Below are 17849 nucleotides of genomic sequence, written 5' to 3' on the forward strand. Positions count from 1 at the left end.
GAAAACCTTTTTGCATCCTCCTGATATCACACAAAACAGTGAAATCAATGGTGTTCTGCTGGCACTGACACTGCATCTCTACAGGTACTTAACCAGACTAAGACATTCTGCACAAAATCAATGTAAACCAGAATCCTCATAACCCTACCAGAAACCAAGGAGTGCTACGCGCTGATTTTTCATCTGATAAAGCAACGAAGTATCACAGTGCATTAACCACGTTTTAACATTTTTATTTTAGAAAGTGAACATATCCATTAAAAAAAGAAAATGCACGGAGTTAAAAAAACAAAACAAAACATAAAACTAATGACAAAATTGCAAAAACAAGATAATTTTACCTAGTGAGTCCCAACCATTAAATAGACTTCACCACAGAGAAGTTTTACTTCATTATATTACCAGTCTCTTGATTAGGTACACAAAGACAACACTTTCCAGTAATTACCTAGTCATTAGAAGATCAACTTCAGGAATCACTGAATAATACATCATGGGCAAATATTTTCATGCCACCCAGGAGGCAATCTAATGTACATATGTCACAAGGTACATCTTTGTGAGGTATTACAGTACACGGGAACCATTCCCTTCGCTTTCTAAGGAATAAATTCTCCAGTCAGCAGCTCCACCAGCAACTCAATCACAGACTGTTGCCAGGGTTTCCAAATCCCCACCAACTTCCCTCAGAGATTTTCCTTCTGTAACAGATTATACAAGTTAAGATGAAAATGAGTCAAAACAATAGATACAGAAAACAGGAAGGCTCAGAAGAAAAAGTCACCCACTATTTCAGACAGGCAACAGACACTCTCAAGTCACAAGCTTCAACTGCTCCAGAACATTTAATACCTTCTCTAGCTCAAGCTTTGCCATTTGTGGTAAAATGAAAGCATGTGGTGAGATAACTCTGGAAGTAACTAAGTAATTTCTAAAATATGGATCTATTGAACCAAAGTACACCTCAAAAAATCTTAAAACACAGCTTGCATAATGCAACCCACTGGTACTAAACAGACTGTAAAGGGGAAATGCTGAAGCAGTTTTGTCCATACAATCTTTCAGAGTCATGTCCTAGACTCAAACTGGAAGAAAATCTCTTCCTAGTACTTCTGCATCCCCATCTCCAGAGACATTTCCCTCCTCCTTTTCCACTTTTGGTCCATCACTTTTCTTCCAAGAAGCCAGAGAAGAAATGGTAGAGGAGCTTCATCCCAAGTTTGCAGCCTTTTACACTGAGCACTGGAAGAGGTGCCTCAGACTCCTGCGCTTGGGTTAACCAGAACTCAAGGGCAGAGGGGCCTAACAACTCTCAAGAATATGAGAGGATTCCTTGCTTGAGCTTTGTCAAGACTGCAAGATGAACTCCTAAGAATCAGTCCAACCATTCAAATAATTTGAGAAGCAGCTAAGAAGAAATAAGTATTTAAGATTATTCTGTTGATATGCAGAGGAACTTACCTGCTTTTCTATATTTGCTATACAACTGGTTTTTCACTGTCTTGTTTTTCTTCAGAGTCTTCATCAGATCCTGAACAAGAAGAGAGGAATGTCATCAATTCAGTTGAGAAAATAAGTACTGGTGATAACTCATCTTGCCAAGGAATAAATGTTGGCTCCACTTTTACTTCCTTTTATACTATATTCTACTGCTTCTACCCATAGACTACTTCTACCCATAAACCTCAAGATAGACTTCACTTCTTTAACTAGAATTCTTTTTCAGTGTTAATCATTAGTCATTATTTTTAAGCCCCATTACTCCCAGAGGTCATGCTACCACATCAAATTCTAACTTTCCACGTGGATAAGACTGCAAATTTACATGCAATCACAGAAATTTTCTTGATAGTGTGCTGGCATAGCACAGCATTACACTCAGAATTGTTTTAATGCTTTGCCATCCCTAGATGGAGCTCTAAGTCACCGATTACACTAAGACACTCAGCAACCACAAAGGCAGCCACTAAACGAGAAGAGTCACCAACATTAATTTTTCTACAGCGCAAGATGGGCAAAAGCATCTGCAGCTGTATGTGGATGTTATTATTTTAAATACAATGCACAGTAAAGCAGAGCTTTACAAAATAGATTTCTATTTTAGGGTAAGAAGACTGACATGGGATCTTGGGTTCACAGTAGAGAGTACTAATTTCCTTGAAACATCCACAAACCCATTCCTCGGTATTGCAGTATTCCCATTTATTGCTGGCTTACTCACCTCACAGCTCAACTGGAACAAAGTGCTCGGTACACAGACTCAAGGTATAATTAATGCTTGCTCTCAGTTCAACACACTCAGCACTTCACACAGGAAGCTTTTTATTATGAGAAAGGAGCCTCCAACTGAAACTTCAGTTGGTCTTTTGAGCAGTTTCACTGCCTGCCCTAAAATACTGCAAAGCTTCAAGTTCAGGCTGGATAAAATAATGTAATGCTGAATAAATACAAGTGCTAGCAGGGAGAGAGGGCAGAAAAACAGCAGCCACCTCCATTCAGTTGCTGCCCCATTTTCTTTGAGACTATCTTTTCTCTAACGCCCCTGGGACAAATCAGAAGACTCACCAACTATCTGCACTGCAATTCATCTGGTAGGTCTTGAACAAAATGAATTGCTGAATAAAATAATCTTTTATTTCAGGATTGTGAAATACAGTCTCTATTCATCCTCCACTCCCATACACTACGAAGAGGAAGAAATATGCAGAAGTTTAATGCCATTAAGAAAAATCTTCACAAATGCTACCATAATTACCTGCTACAGATTCAGGAGGAGAATAGAACTGGCCATCAGACAGGACTCCTGGGTGAAGGAGAGCTGCTCGTTCAGAAGCATCCTGTGCTATCAAAAATCCTAACAGGAAAAAAAATAAATCCAGACATCATCTCACAGCTTAAGATTAAATCTTGGGCTTAAATACCAAGATCAAGCACCTTCAAGACTGAGGTACTGTATTAACATTACAAAACTGCTGATTTAATGTGCAGTTTCTGTAATTACAGGCAGCTAGGGCAACAAAATCCAGCAAAAGAGAATACTGTACACAAGTTAAGGAATCCTTCCTTCCACTCCATGAGAAGGCGCGTTAGGATGCCATATGTGAACTTAGCAGCATCCACCATCTAACTAAAACTCTGACACATGTATTTTTAATGCTCAGTGAACTGCCACGCACGATCAAATTAATCAAAGCTCCTCTTCAGTGCCTGACAAATACTGGTCTGGCCCTTGCAACTTTTAACTTTGTGTGCCTAAATAAAAATCCCACTTCATTGAAGGCATATGTTCTCTTCTAGAAAAATTATGCCACGTATTAAATTTTTTAAACAACTCAATGTTTTTTAGAAGCTGAAAGATGCATTCTTCTGACAGTATGGGAGCAAACACTGCCAACTTCAGTGACTGAGGGAGACACAACAGAAACTTACTGTTTTCTTCTTCAGCTTCTTGTGGTAACACTTTGAAGTCCAAGAACCAGGTTTCAATCCATGCAAGTATAAATGATATGATGGGCAGCACGTAGCCAAAAGCACCCTGTGAGAACAGCTAGAAGAAAAAAACATTTACAACACTATAGAAATCTACCTGAAGAATCCTGCTTTAAAAGCAAGCAAGCAACCAATCCCAACAAAGTAAAGCAAACGTGATTAGAATATATATACCTGTGAAATAATTACTTTTGCTAGTAAAAAGGCACTGGTCACTGCTGTTGTAAACTGAAAGAAAGAATAAGAACAGTTAATTGTATTTACTTTCTCATTTCTGCCATTATCTGACAGCTTCAATTTGAAATATTTATCAACAGAAGCATCATAGATTAATAAATCTTATCAAGTGTTATTAAAATAACCTTGTTATCTTAGCCTTTTTAATACAAACAGCTCCAAATGTTCATTTTCATACAGCTGATAGGCAGTTTAGATGATAACACTGTATAAACTGTGATCTTACTCCACAAGGAAGATGCAGTATTCTCACTAACTCACTTAGATAAAAAAAAATAATAATCAGACAGTAAATCTAATTGGGAAAAAGCAAACAATTGCTCAAAAAGCTTTTCACTATCATCCAAATCAAAGTTTTCATTTCAAATAACAAAATATCTTTGCACGAGGAAACTTGAATTAATAGTTTAATTCCCATCTTCCTATTATGAAAATTAAATCATTTGATACTCCTTGGCATGGTTTAAAAATAGGAGGTGACAAAAAAGTACCTAAAAAAAAAAAAACCAAAAAACCTGAAACCAAAACAGAAGAACAGTGCACAAGTGTTACTCGCTTCAACTGGCTTCTAACTCTATGTGTTTAGGTCCAGCAACTCCTTAAATAACAGCAGGACCAAACTACCATCTGGTAAGCACAAGTAGGATTTTAAGACCAACAGCTTCTTCAAAACATTCAGTGAAGCTCTATGGATCTATTGCTTACCACCACGATTATATACATATATATATATATAGTTGACTACAGTTGTCAAGAACCTCCTTTCTAAGAAGGGACGCATAACCAATACTCTGTGTTGGAGCAAGGAGCAGTACAAGTGCTGATGCTCATGGCTGGTACATAACATTCTAGCAACTAAAAATGTGGGAATTAACACATAGCTATTCTTGGCACAACAAATGCCAATTATTTTTGAAATAACATTCAATATTCCCAGTGCAAATATATTTCAAGCATTAATTAGTAAGTCAGATGGTACAAGTGGTTACAACTACCCATTCATATCGGATTCAAAGTTAGTTTCCAACTTCTATTAACATGATACCTAACAAGGATCACATACACTATGCTATTAAATTCTTGTCTTCAGACTTTAAAACTTTCTAAGCATTTGACCTGAATTAATTTCCATATATACCATCAAGATGATTCTTAACATATAGACATTAAGAGGCATCTAAAAATTTGCCTGTTGGATCCATTCTAGTTGAAACTCCATTATGCTTGGCTGCTACTCACAGCTATTGCCCACCAATGGCGCAGTCTGCACATTGCATATGCAAGTATTAACACCTTAAATCGAAAGACTGCCAGTAGCTACAGAGAAAGGAAAAAAATATTTGTTGGTTAATTCAGAACAAAGAAGAACCACAAGATTCTCAGCTCGCTAAAAATATGAACTGCTAACAAACAAAACAGGACAATCAGCTCTGCTATTAAGAAACAAATCTGAAGGTGGGTTTGCTTTTTCAAACAATATCATTTTCCATTTTTAAAGCACAGAGATGATTGTATCGTTCACATGGCTACAAGACTCAAATTTACAAGCGTGAGCAACTGCACAAATACAAATTGGAAATATAAGCTACGCAGAATATGTTTATGATCATTTTACCCAACTGGAATCGAAGCAGTTAAATCTAGATGTAGTTAATCCAGCAAATACCTCGAGTATCACTATCTACCTTGCTCATCCTACTAGTGTGCTACTGCTGTGCAACAGTATCATTAAAAACTGAAAAGACTTTGAAAATGCAATGGGATGATGTTTACTTAACTTCCTTAATATTGTCTGAATTTGCTTCAGCAATCAATTATTCTTTATGAAGATGCCTGCAGAACCAAGCTACTCCAAATATTCTGCAGGAAAGATGGATGAGTTATGGGATTTCTAGGCTAGAAAATGAAATCAATAGCAGACAGATGAGATTACTGAAACAGGGAACCAAATTATCAGTTTGCCTGCATATCCTCTGATACTAGATTCTTCTGATTTGCTTTAAAAGATGCCTTGGGAATTTTAAAGATGTGAAGAAAAAAAAAACACACTCAAAAATGAAAATGGATCTGAGACAGATGTGTTTCAATATTGCATATTGCAAATATGTTTCAGTGTGTACAGCAGAAACAGAAGAAATTCTGTATAAGCCCACAACTCATTTTGCAGAATTCAATTAAGTTCTTTACAGAGAGAGCAGTGAGGTGGTGCTGGAACAGCTGCCCAGAGAGGCTGCGGATGCCCCATCCCTGGAGGTGTTCAAGGCCAGGTTGGATGGGGCCCTGGGCAGCCTGGGCTGGTATTAAACGTGGAGGTTGGTGGCCCTGCATGTGGCAGGGGGTTGGAGATTCATGATCCTTGAGGTCCCTTCCAACCCTGGCCATTCTGTGGTTCTGTGATGATCTAGTCCCTTCCCAGGGAAAAAAAAGTCAATTATCTGGCATTAGAAGTATTTAATCCTTGGTTCAACGACAGGGCAATTTCCAGAGAATCGACATTTACATAGAATTATTTTCCTCCCTTCTTTCTGAAATGAGGTACATCACAAAAACCCGCCAGCAAAATAACCATGAGAAAAAAGGAGTAATATAGTTTGCTATCTTCTGACATCCTTGTATCCGGTATCTCACTCCATCTGACTCGGCAAATGGCCCAGTGCAGAAACCAGAACAAATCTCTGCATTGCAACTTCAGAGCTACAGCCCCTCTGAAAAGACAGAAAAGTTTCCTGAGGCAGAAGAGCTCCTGTGCACTTCAGATGCCTATATACAGGACAGGAGATACGCACTTAACGTTTTCTGCTTAAAATACAATGTTAAAAAACCCTGTTTGAGTTAAAATACAGAAATCTGAACAAACCTGACCCACACAGGCCAACCTGTTAACACGTTTCTCTCACTGCAAAAGATTTACTTCTGTGGAAGGGCAAAAATGTCAATTTAAAGAAAACAATGTTACAGAAGAGGAGCACCGGCCTTCAACTCTTAATAAAGTCTCTGTGTTAGATCAGTCTCATTCCTGACTTTTTTCACCTCTTCCTTCTCTAAAACCAGAAGATGCAATTTAAGTCTGCCAAAGCATCTCAATTGAAAAACTTGAGAACCTGCTGCTTAAGGACTGGGCAACTCCTAGACAAGTGATATTTGGCACAAACTCTTCTGGTTTAAATTAGCAAGAAGAGACCAGCCCTATCACAGGACTCGAACCAGGAAACATTTGAGGGAAGAGGAAACTGAAAAACTGTACTTTTGCTTCCCCCTCTGACCTCCCCCATCCCTTTTTTTTTTAAGAATACTTACAAATATATCAAAATATGAAGAAGAATAGTCATAATGTAGAACTTCTTTCTTTAAGGTAGTCTCAATGCCTCCCTTTACCTACAAAGAAACAACACGCATAGCTTTAGAACAGAAATTACTTCAGCCAATAACACAGATGCAAAACATTAACTTAGCAATTCCTGATAAACATACCCAAGGATCATTAAACCAATCAGAGGAGATGAGGATGCTACACAATTTATCACTGTTAAGAACCTGTGCTATATAAGCTACATTTCAGACTGGCCTAAAATAAAAGCAAACAAGTTGCTGAAGGTAAAAGAAATTAAGTGCAAGTTCTCCTACACAAATTCATTAAGCATTTTGTGTTTCAGAAGAATATAAACAGCTGATCAGAAAGCCACCCAGAAATTAGCTCTCATCAGCCACATGACAGCAAACAGGTGATAATAAAAATCCCTTCTGATTCTTCAGCACTTGAATTCAATCAAATTCATATAATTCATATACTTGTACTCCATATATATTTTCCTTAGCAATATATGTGCTACTTGTTTCCAGAAAAATGAGCAAAACCGAGAAATCAAAAGCACAGAAGCTGTGATCATTAGTTATTTGTAGAATGGCCTAAGACAGGCTTCATTCCTTCAGTTGTTTGAGGAGATTCAAAACTGCATCGTCCCTAGCCAGGTATCTTTCAGATGGAAGTGCTCATGATCTTTCTGTTCAAAATGGGCTACTTGTCTTAGCAAGGAGTGAAGAACCTTTATGTCCAAATTCCATTCCAAAGGCTATTTGATTTTAATACTGAAGTAGATAAGTGAGCACTGTGTAACAGTTATGTAAAGCACTGGAAAACAACAGCAGAAAGCTCTGAGTTTGATTACCATCATGCTTTCAAAGCACCACAGCATCCCACAACTCATGTTCACCATCCCAAAGCAGTACAGTGTAGATACTTTCATATTCTTTCCTCAACTACACTGCTGAATATTTTAAAACTTTTTTTTTCTCTGATTTCTTCCTGCTGCTCTTCACACCAACCCCAAGTTTGTTTATTCTTTCTTCTCTTCTCCCTCCCCCTCTGCAGAAAGCTGCCAACTGCCTAAATACAGCTGTCCATTGCTTGCTGATCTACACGACCATTTATTGACAGCATAAATAAGGAAGGTTCTAGTGAGAGAGAAATTGTATGTATGTTGCTCATAAACCTTTGGAAAATATTTAGGAGGAAACGGAAGGGAAGATGCACAGAAATTAATATACAGAACACTGCTGTACTGCACTTAAGGTCAATTTAAATAAAAGTTGGCTGGTCTTTCCTCTCCTCTCTTCAATGTGACATCTCAGCCCTCTCCTACAGGATAAAGAAACTAAAGAATGCAAACACAACACATCAGCATCAGCTGCTGACTCAGTTCTGGGACAGTTCAGCAGCCTGTTCCGCATGCAGGAGCACCATGTGAACACAAGGATGAACAGAGAACCACGACAGAATTGATTCAGAGTTTGCTCAAACTACTAATGAAGCAACTCTCTGAAGTGTTTAAAAATAAGTTATGCTGAGTGACAATAGGAAAGTCGTATTTACAGTGATTCTGGCAGTAATTCTGAAGGTCCAGTAGGGAATCACAGAATGGTTTGTATTGGAAGGGACCTTTGAGATCAAAGACAACTGCTAACTGCTGGGATCTAGAGATGTGCAATGCTACAGCATTCCAAAAGACCACCATGAGTTCGTAGCATTTCCTACATTCTTAAATATTCTGAGAGCAATAATATGAAAAACTGTACTCTGAATACTCAACAAGAATTACAAAAGCATATTCTACTCCTCCTAGTCAAACCAGCTTTAAAGAAAGTAGCTTACAATGAGCAAAAGGAAAGCATCAGGATGCAACATGTGGGTTCTTTTGAGCCAGGCTAACTTTACACACTGGATAGAATCGCCTTTCCACATAGCAAGATAAAAAAGTTACAGTCACAACATTATCAATCGGGCAAAGTTTGCTTTCTCAAATTAAATCAGGAAATATACTTTTCATTATAGCAAGCTGTTCAAGCAGTCAGCTCACGAAATTTCATCACATCCAATCAATAATCAACATCATTTATCTTGTAATGGATGATGACCAAAAAAAAAATGTTTACTCCAGGTCTTTGTTACCAAAAAAAGGGGTACTTCCCATTTTTCATTTGTGCCTTTTCCTAAATACACACTTTAGATTACAAGCTTCAAATCCAGTTCAAAAAAATGGATGCTACTATGAAACAATAACAAAACTTCGGTCTTATTTACTTCTGGGAATTTCACAAGAACCACCTTGGTTTCCAAATTACAAATGCTGGAGCTAAAAGGCAGCAACTGTGGAAGCTTACATTGTTTGATTGTGTCCTGCCATAAACAATGTGTATTACTACATTTGTCTCAGATATATTGCTGTAAAATAAAGATTTTGGCCGTTGTAAGTATTTTCCAGGGACAAAACCCTTCAGTCACTGACTCTGAGCTACTAAGCAAGATAAAAAGCACTTGAATCCTAATAAAATTAACAGTTGCCAAACTGTCACAACTACCCACAGTGATACTTCTTGCTCCCTGAAAAGTTCACTGGACTTTCAATGTTTTTCAGCACAATTCATAGGCTACAGGAACATCAAAAGGTTTAATTACATGAATATAAACCACATATCCACTAAGTAAATGCAGCTAAGCAGATAAAAAGTTCATAAAAGCTTAAAAGAATGAAACTACTTTCAACAGACACAAGTAGCATACAATTGGGATAGAAAACGTATTAACCACTCCTGAAGTGAATAAATACCTGAATAAAGACCAAGCGTACCGAAAAGATAACTCACATTTAATTCTATTATCCACAGCAAAGTTATAAATAAGAGATCAAATGTAACAAACAAACAGAAAGTCCTTCTGACGTCCGATATTCCCTTCTTCTCTCTGACATCATAGGACTCAATCCTTGCCATCAGGTGTGTTGGGTTGATGGAGTGGACATCTCGCAAGGACGGGCAGGATTCCACACTGCTACTGTGAGCATTTTCTGCATCATTTGGCACCCGATTCATCCTGGGTTGGCTTAGAGTAGTCTTTTTCCAGTTTCACCATCACTAGAATGCTGATCCATATAGGAACAACTTCTAAATAAAAAAGAAATCTACGTTAGTCAGCAAAGCCCTCAAATTCCACTATGCAATTTCACCTCACTATGTCAAGTTTCTCTCTAGATAAAGATTCAGCACATGATCACCCTCATGGCAAAGGAATGTTTTCCAGTTCCCAATCTGACCCACACCTGGTGCAGCTCTGTGCTGTTCCTGCCCTGCCACTGGTGCACAGGAGCAGAGCCAGCATCTCTCTCTGCCTCCCCCTCTCAGGGAACTGCAAAGCCTTCTTCAGGCTGGGCAGCCTGAGTGCCCTCACCTCTCCTCACAGGATGTGCTACCAGCACATCCAGAGCTGGCACTACCAAAAGATTAGAAGTCAATTAAAATCAAGAGGGCTACAGTACATATTCTATAAAGCAAATAGGCCACTAGTGAGTCTACAGATAACCTCAGCTGCTATCACATCTTATGTTGCTAGACAGAAAGACAACTATGCAGCTTAGTGGCAAAAGGTAAGGATGTCTCTACTGACCTCACCACTTTTTAAATGAGATTATCATGTCCACTTCTTACAAAACTCAAACTGATGGCTATACTACAGGAGAAACTTCTTCCAGAAAAAGCTCCTAGAAGGAGTTAAGGTCACAGAAGTTTCAAGAAATGTTAATTTTATGCAAAATAGTCAGAAGAATAAGCTAGAAGTGCTGCAATACAAATCACGTCAGTGGAGTTTCTGTAACACTGTGGGAGCAACTTCTTGAAATTCAAGAACAAAGCTCTGTCTCTTCCTGTGTGGGCTGACTTTCAGTACACCACAAAATGGAAACAAACCCTTCCCACTCTTCCATCCGAAGCTGCAACAGCATTCCAGCTTCCACTATGTAAGAAAACAGGCAGAGAGAGCACAGAAGGAAAAACAAACAGGCATCTGTAACACAGCTCTGGACAAACAGGAGGATATAGGGACATGTGGGAAAAAGAAAGGTGGGGAAGGGAATAGTCAGTGCACACACATCGCAGCTGAGGGAAGGCGGACAAGCCAGTGTTGGCCCACATTTAGGTCAAGTCACACAAACATTCTCCAGGCAGCTTTTCCTGGGCTGCTGCAAGAGAACAGCAGCTGGCCTGCTCCCTGACAGAGGAGCCCTGCTTCTGACTGTGGGAAGGAGCTGGCCGAGGCAAAGCAAGCCAGCGCCGATCACCAGGTCACTCAGGCACATGGCTACAAGCTGAACCCAGCACAGGACCAAGCACATGCACAGACTGCCATCTTGCTCCAGCCTGGGAATGGCTTTTGAAATCCAGCCAGAGTTCTTCTGGCTCTCAATCACACATCACAGGAACAGAAAAGCTGGCAGGTCTTTTGCTGGCCATAATCTTTTAAAGAGATGTGAGCAAAGCACCCTCGGCCTGAGAAACTACACAGTGGGAATAGGAGATGGAGTTTCCAGTTCCATTAGGTGGAAAAAGAGTAAAGGCAGAAATCGTACTGCATTCTCTCCTGTTTCAAGATGCTTCCAAGTAAGTTTAGCACAAGCATCTTCACTGCAGCCCAGCTCCCTCCCCTGGGTTAGCCCAGCTTTTGGTGCCAGGACTGCTGTAGAGCCTTTTCTCAGGAAGCATCAGCCTGAGCTCTGTAACCTCTTGCTCTCTCTCATTCAAGGCATACACTGATTAGAAATTATGAACACTGCTGAGCAAGTGGAGAAACTTGGAAGTTAAACTCATACCACATTTCTGCCTTTTTCTTCTTTAAAACATACTTATACAAGGGAAGTACTGAAAACACCTGGAAGTCATACATTAAGAACATGAACATGGGATTATTTCACACTGCTGTAGTGTATCACAGGATAGCCAGGGTTGGAAGGGACCTCAAGGATCATGAATCTCCAACCCCCTGCCACATGCAGGGCCACCAACCTCCACGTTTAATGCTAAACCAGGCTGCCCAGGGCCCCATCCAACCTGGCCTTGAACACCTCCAGGGACAGAGCATCCACAACCTCTCTGGGCAGCTGTTCCAGCACCTCACCACTCTCATAGTGAGGAAACTGATGAACACCTTTAGTAAAGAACTACTTTGCAAGCCCTTCTATACCTCTGTTCCAAATACCAGGCATTGATCCCTCTGCAAGTCACGTTTATCAGCTAGTTTGGTAATACCCATGTGTTATCTAAAGCAGCTGCCTACGACAGTGAAGCCATTTAGCCATTTGCTACGCAAGGAACCATTTCAGCACAGAACACAGGAAAGCTGAGAGGAAAGAAGGTCAGCTCATAACATCCTCCAGGAAACTCTGTGCCTACTGCCCAAGGATCCTGAGTCGCAAGTAAAGCTCTGAAGAAAGGTCTGCCATGGATTTCCTCCATAACAGCAGGCTCACGGCTCTATCTCACGGTGAGCTTACCAGAAGGTCAAAGCGTTTAAGAGGAAAATATTTTGCCTTGAGATAAGAATTCACATTAGGAAGTTTGTGACATACTTTCTCCTCTTTTGACTCAAGCCTGATGAAGAGCTATGAGCACAATGAGAACTATCCTGTGAATTTCAGGTTGTATTTAAAGTCATTGCCATTACTGCAAACGGCACACATTGCACACGCATCAGTTTTACATCCATCTTTGAGATGCATGATTGGGATGGTGCTTTTCTACCATTCTATTATTCCAATTCTTCCATTCTACTGTACTTGCCTTAATTTATTTATATGCTTGCTATAAATTCATTTATCACACATGAGCACCAGCACAAATCTTTTTCTTTGCAAGTTAAAAACTGAAACAGGTAACAGAACTTAACTGAGATACCAGAAATGATGTGGGGAGGAAAAAAATAAAAAGCTTACTTGAAAGGCTACCAAGATCCAACAGATCATAAGTGAAAGTGAAAGTGAAAGCATCATGAGAAGGCAATTTTAGGATAAGAAAACACTAGAAACAATAGCCTAAAAATATCAGAAGTCCACTCAATAAAAGAGAAGCAAAAAATGACCATGTGGATGCTGAAGACAAACAAACAAAACCAAAGGAACAGTGGCCGACATTCGGAAAGGAGACCTAAGATGCATCCTTTCCATTGACATGTGACATTATAGTCAGCATTCAGGAGAAGTTAGATTATCTGAAGGCCCAAAGAGAAAATCATCACTGACAAAATTAAAAGCAACTGGTCCAAATCAATATTAAGTGGATTGTGTCTGAGGATCAGCAAGACCAAGCTCACAGCTGCACAGCGAACCATTCATCTGCTGCAGTTCCTCTGCTCTCCAGTTTGATGCTCATGAAATTCCTGCAAACTATAAAGCACTGCAGGATAAGGCAAACCAGCTCCACAACAGCTACTTCCATGTTGTCCTACTCCTACATCTACATACAGTTATGGATATACTTCATCTCACAATCCATGCTCTATACTGAGATCCTAACCAGTTTCTGAAGGAAAAAAAAAGAAGTGTTTACAGGCACTACACACTTTAACCAATGTAAAACTGAAAAATTCAGCTGGTGGATGCCCACAAAATTCCTAACCCTAAGTACAAGATACTGTGTGTAGCTTTTTGGCAATAGCCTGGATGCTCAAGGAAGCAACACAGCAGGAATTATGAGCTACAAATAAGCCCTCAGTTGGAGGGGAGGGACAAAGCATTTCAGCACACAGGAAAACTCTGTTACCTTTGTCTGAGCATTCAGATCCAGAGTAGCTCTGCTTGTGAAGTACAAGCTCTTACCTACCCAAGTCAAAAGATCTTTTCTTATTCAACGTACAGAACGGATACAATATACTTGAGTACAGCTTGCACAGCATACAAATGATTCTTGCACTTACACATCTGATTTCACACTGGTGAACCTTGGAAATAACTTACAAGGAGGATTTTGAAAGACACGTTACCAAGCAGACAGCTGGATGTTAGACTAAACACTAAGCAAGAAAAGTGACTACAGGCGTCCTGTTCAGAAAGGAAATTGAAACACAAAGTATTGTTTAGCTAGCAGATTCATATTTTGTTTTACTAACTTCCTATTTTCTTTCATATGGGGTTCAATTTTTGTTTTCTATGAGATGATACCGCAGTTTAATTCTAATGCTATTTACTTAAGAACTGTACTTGAAAACTAACTTCTGATTAAAGACAACTCAAACATCAGTTGTTTTGGTTGAAAGATGTTTCCCCTGTTTTCTTATACTCTGATGGTGATCCAACGCAAGTAATAGGGCAGCTGCACTCATCTCACATGCACACTGAACAAGGTGTTTCTCAGAGCACTGAACAAAGCTGCTGAAGAGTGCAGGACAGAGTTAACAAGCTACAAGGAGAAATGGGAAGAAAAAAAAAATCAGTCTAATTTTTGGGTCAGTAGGACATCTGAGGGAACAAAGACATCTTCCCCTGTCCCAGGAGTGAGTTTAACACATTCAGAAAGTCAAAGCAAAATGCTCCAACCTTGGACTGATTTCTCCCTGCCCAGCAAAATGCTGCCAACCCTCCCTATCATTTCACTTCTTGCTCTACAAGAGCTGAGAAAATGGCAGAGCAAAGAGCAGGTAAATTTGGTATTGGCAGTGCCTTGCTTTTAGCCCCATTGCCACTTCCACCTGTGTGCTTCCTAACAGCACATCCCAAACATATGATGTGTGTGAGTGGCTTTGTACCCCCACACAGGCACATTCAAACTAGACTTGGGAACTGGCTTGTGAAAGAACAGCTCCTCAGATTTAAACCAAAACGACTTTGAAAATACACCCCATGAGGAATTCATGAGACACTTGGAAGCGTACCTGTCTGGAGTTCAGCTTTTGTGTAACCAAAGCGTGCTCTCCAACACACAACCCTATTCTGTTTAGAGAAAAATACTACAAAATGACAAATAAGAAGGATGCTTTATAACACGTTCCCAATTCAAGACTCAGATCTCGTTTCCACTCAGGATATTTAACCTGGCACATGCATTTCATCGTTGCTAGCATTCATAACACCTGGAGGTGTTCAAGAGACACACAGATGTGGTACTTTGGGACATGGCTTAATGGGTGATAGGAGAATGGCTGGGCTAGATCACTGTAGAGATCCTTTCCACCCTTAACAATTCTATGATTAAGTACTTAGAACACATAAAGAGCAAGCACTTCAGACACACAATTAAGTATTTCATTTGAAACCAGTACATCCCAGCTGATAACATTCACTGACTCAATTAAATAATTAGCAAAGCTAAGTGTTGGCTTTGATTTTTTAGAAGATGTCATCTTTTCTTTTTTCATTTGGATTATATGGACTCATTTTCCCAATGACCTGAGCTATGTCATGATGTTGAGGTTAAGACCTGTCAGCTCCCCACTGCTACATTAATGAATGTATACAGTGCTTCTGTATGTTTTATCTGCACATATACATGCCTGTAACCTACAACAGCTGTCCGCAGTAGGAAACTCACACACAGCACTGATTTCTTCAGAAAGTAGAGGGAGGTACAGAGGAAAACTGGCCTAAAAGGAAAATAGTACAAGGACAGAGAAAAGACAGTTAACCTCCAAATCCAGTCTTAGCTCTTCTCAACCTTTTCCTTCTCTCTGAAGGTGACTCTGTAGCCCACCCAGCATCAGTTCGCACTGAGAAGTCTTCTTCTAGGTATCAATAGAGTATGTGCTTTATCAAGTCAGCATTCCTCAAAATAAAAAACACAGCCCTTTAGAGAGACCAAACATCTGATGCTCACTGGAATATCAAGCTCAATACTGGGTTATTGCACAGGACACTTGTGAATGTTTGTTTGTTTTCTCTAACTGAACAACAAACTCACGCCCCTGGGCTGCTACCCATGTACTGCAGGCACAAGACGAGCTCCTCCTGCACTAGCACAGAACTCTGGGACTCTTCCTGAAATACATCAGGCATTTTACATGCTACTGAGAAACGCTCAGGATTCCATCACCTCCACAGTAATTACTGAACAAAGTGGTGCGAAAGTTTCCTCCTTGAAAACTTAATCCCTCTTCAGAGCTTCTGAGAATTAGTGTTTTTAAAAGCTGTTATCCATTTTAAAATACAATATGCTCTAATACAAGCTTGTATTTTTGAAAAATCTGCCATTCATGTTAAAATACAAGAGAAACTTTTCTAAGATCTTTCATTTGCAACTCCTATTCGATAGCTCTTGTGATACTTCTTTACGCTTTGAAGCATATTCATTCTGTTACTTCAATTTCAATCCCTAAAATGCTTCAGTGACACTGTTAAGAAATAATTATCTGGTTCAAGCAGCAAACACTAGCAAAGATGTGTATCTGAACCTTCAGCATGGAATCTTTCCATATAATTCACCTAGGTCTGTCTCTGCCAGGTAGACATTAACTCCTGATACGTGCAGAGATGCTGTTTGAGGGCTCCAGTTGGTGACTGAGTAGCTGACCTTAAGTGTCAAACATGACGACTATGAGCTACACATACCAGTTACTTACTGAGATTACATTTTTAAACCTTTATTTCTGTTATTATTCCAGCTGAATTTAACACAGCAAAACAGAAAAGCAGTACTAAGAAGCTGTCTTTCAATACGATTGCCAAGAGTTTCAAAATAAAAACAATTTTTTTAGCTGACAGTAAAATCAGAGTATGTTCAAGAAGCAATGTACCTACGACTCTTTAAAGTGACTCAGCTCTTGTTGGAAGCTGCTGGCTGATGATGTGAAATCCCAGCCTGCTGCTGCCACAAGAGCCATTTACCATCACCACCTCGCCAACCTCTTCTGCAAAAGCACTGGTCACGTTTTGCTCGCTCACTTCACCCTCTGAAAGAAATCCTTTAATTCTGCCTACTAGAAATAACGCCTCACCCTACAGAACACCTCCATAATGAAGCTGCACCAGGCCTACTTACAACTCACCCAAAATCTGCTAAAAAGGATTCGAATCCTCCGCAACTAGACGTGTTCTGACAACGCTGGATTAGCTAACTCCGAGACACCAGGACTTCCATTAGTGACTAAGGCACAACGCAGCCCTCCACCCCACCGCAGAAGCCGAGGCGCCGAAGGCACAGCACACAGCTGACAGCTGCCGGCTCCCCGCGCAGCACAGCCCCATCACCGCACGGCCCCGTTCCCTCGGGCAGGGAAGGCCCCAAGGGCGGCGGCGAGCGCTGCCCACCCTCCTTCTCTCCCTCCCTCACGTAGGCGCGGGCCGCCCCCGCCCAGCGGCGGCTTCCCGCCTGGCCGACGGCTCCCCACCGCTCCAAACTCTGAGAGTTTGGCCCCTCGCTGCCGGACGGCGGCACATCCTACCCGGGCGAGTCGCTCCGACCTGAGGAGATCCGGCCGCGGCCAAGCAGCGCCGCAGGCCCCGGGGACCGGGGGGCGGAGCCGGCAGCAGCAGGGCGTGACTGACCCCCGTGGCTCCGCCCCGCCGGCCGCCTTCCTGAGCGCAAGATGGAGGCGGGAGGCGCGGGGGGTGCTGGAAGTCTGACCTGGGTGCCTTCCGTGTCGTTGGCTCCGGGCTCGGGTTGCGGTGCTGCCTTCAGCTCCATCTTACAGCTCGTTATTCTATTTTTGAAGTTACAGTGCTGCAGATCATCCTTTAGGAACTCAAAATTACCTGTGTTCCGTTACCAGTTCTTCATCGCGCATGTTACGAATGGTGCCAGTTTGCTTTATACTGATTCCTTGTTGTGTACCCTTGAGGTAGAGAACTTGGATCGTTGTAACTTCACTTTTTTTG

At 40.7% G+C, this 17849-nt stretch overlaps 1 protein-coding gene across 3 annotated transcripts; it reads right to left on the bottom strand.

Moving 5' to 3' along the window:
• Positions 1–217: 217 nt before the first annotated feature.
• Positions 218–17504, bottom strand: STARD3NL (STARD3 N-terminal like). Of its 3 annotated transcripts, none has more exons than XM_048950932.1 (9): positions 17417–17504; positions 9868–10164; positions 7024–7101; positions 4966–5043; positions 3664–3717; positions 3430–3547; positions 2756–2854; positions 1462–1531; positions 218–701 (listed from the first exon to the last, which is right to left on the bottom strand). In XM_048950932.1, the coding sequence occupies exons 2-8, from the start codon at positions 10090–10092 to the stop codon at positions 1479–1481; spliced, it is 705 nt and encodes a 234-aa protein (XP_048806889.1). In that variant the 5' UTR covers positions 10093–10164; positions 17417–17504; the 3' UTR covers positions 218–701; positions 1462–1478. The 3 variants fall into 3 exon arrangements, with proteins under 3 accessions (XP_048806889.1, XP_048806890.1, XP_048806888.1); XM_048950933.1 differs by having other exon boundaries at positions 9868–10161; positions 17417–17487; XM_048950931.1 differs by lacking the exon at positions 17417–17504 and adding an exon at positions 17021–17268.
• Between the last annotated feature and the right edge of the window lie 345 nt (positions 17505–17849).

The sequence above is a fragment of the Lagopus muta genome, chromosome 7 (genome assembly GCF_023343835.1).
Source record: "Lagopus muta isolate bLagMut1 chromosome 7, bLagMut1 primary, whole genome shotgun sequence".
NCBI lineage: Eukaryota > Metazoa > Chordata > Aves > Galliformes > Phasianidae > Lagopus > Lagopus muta.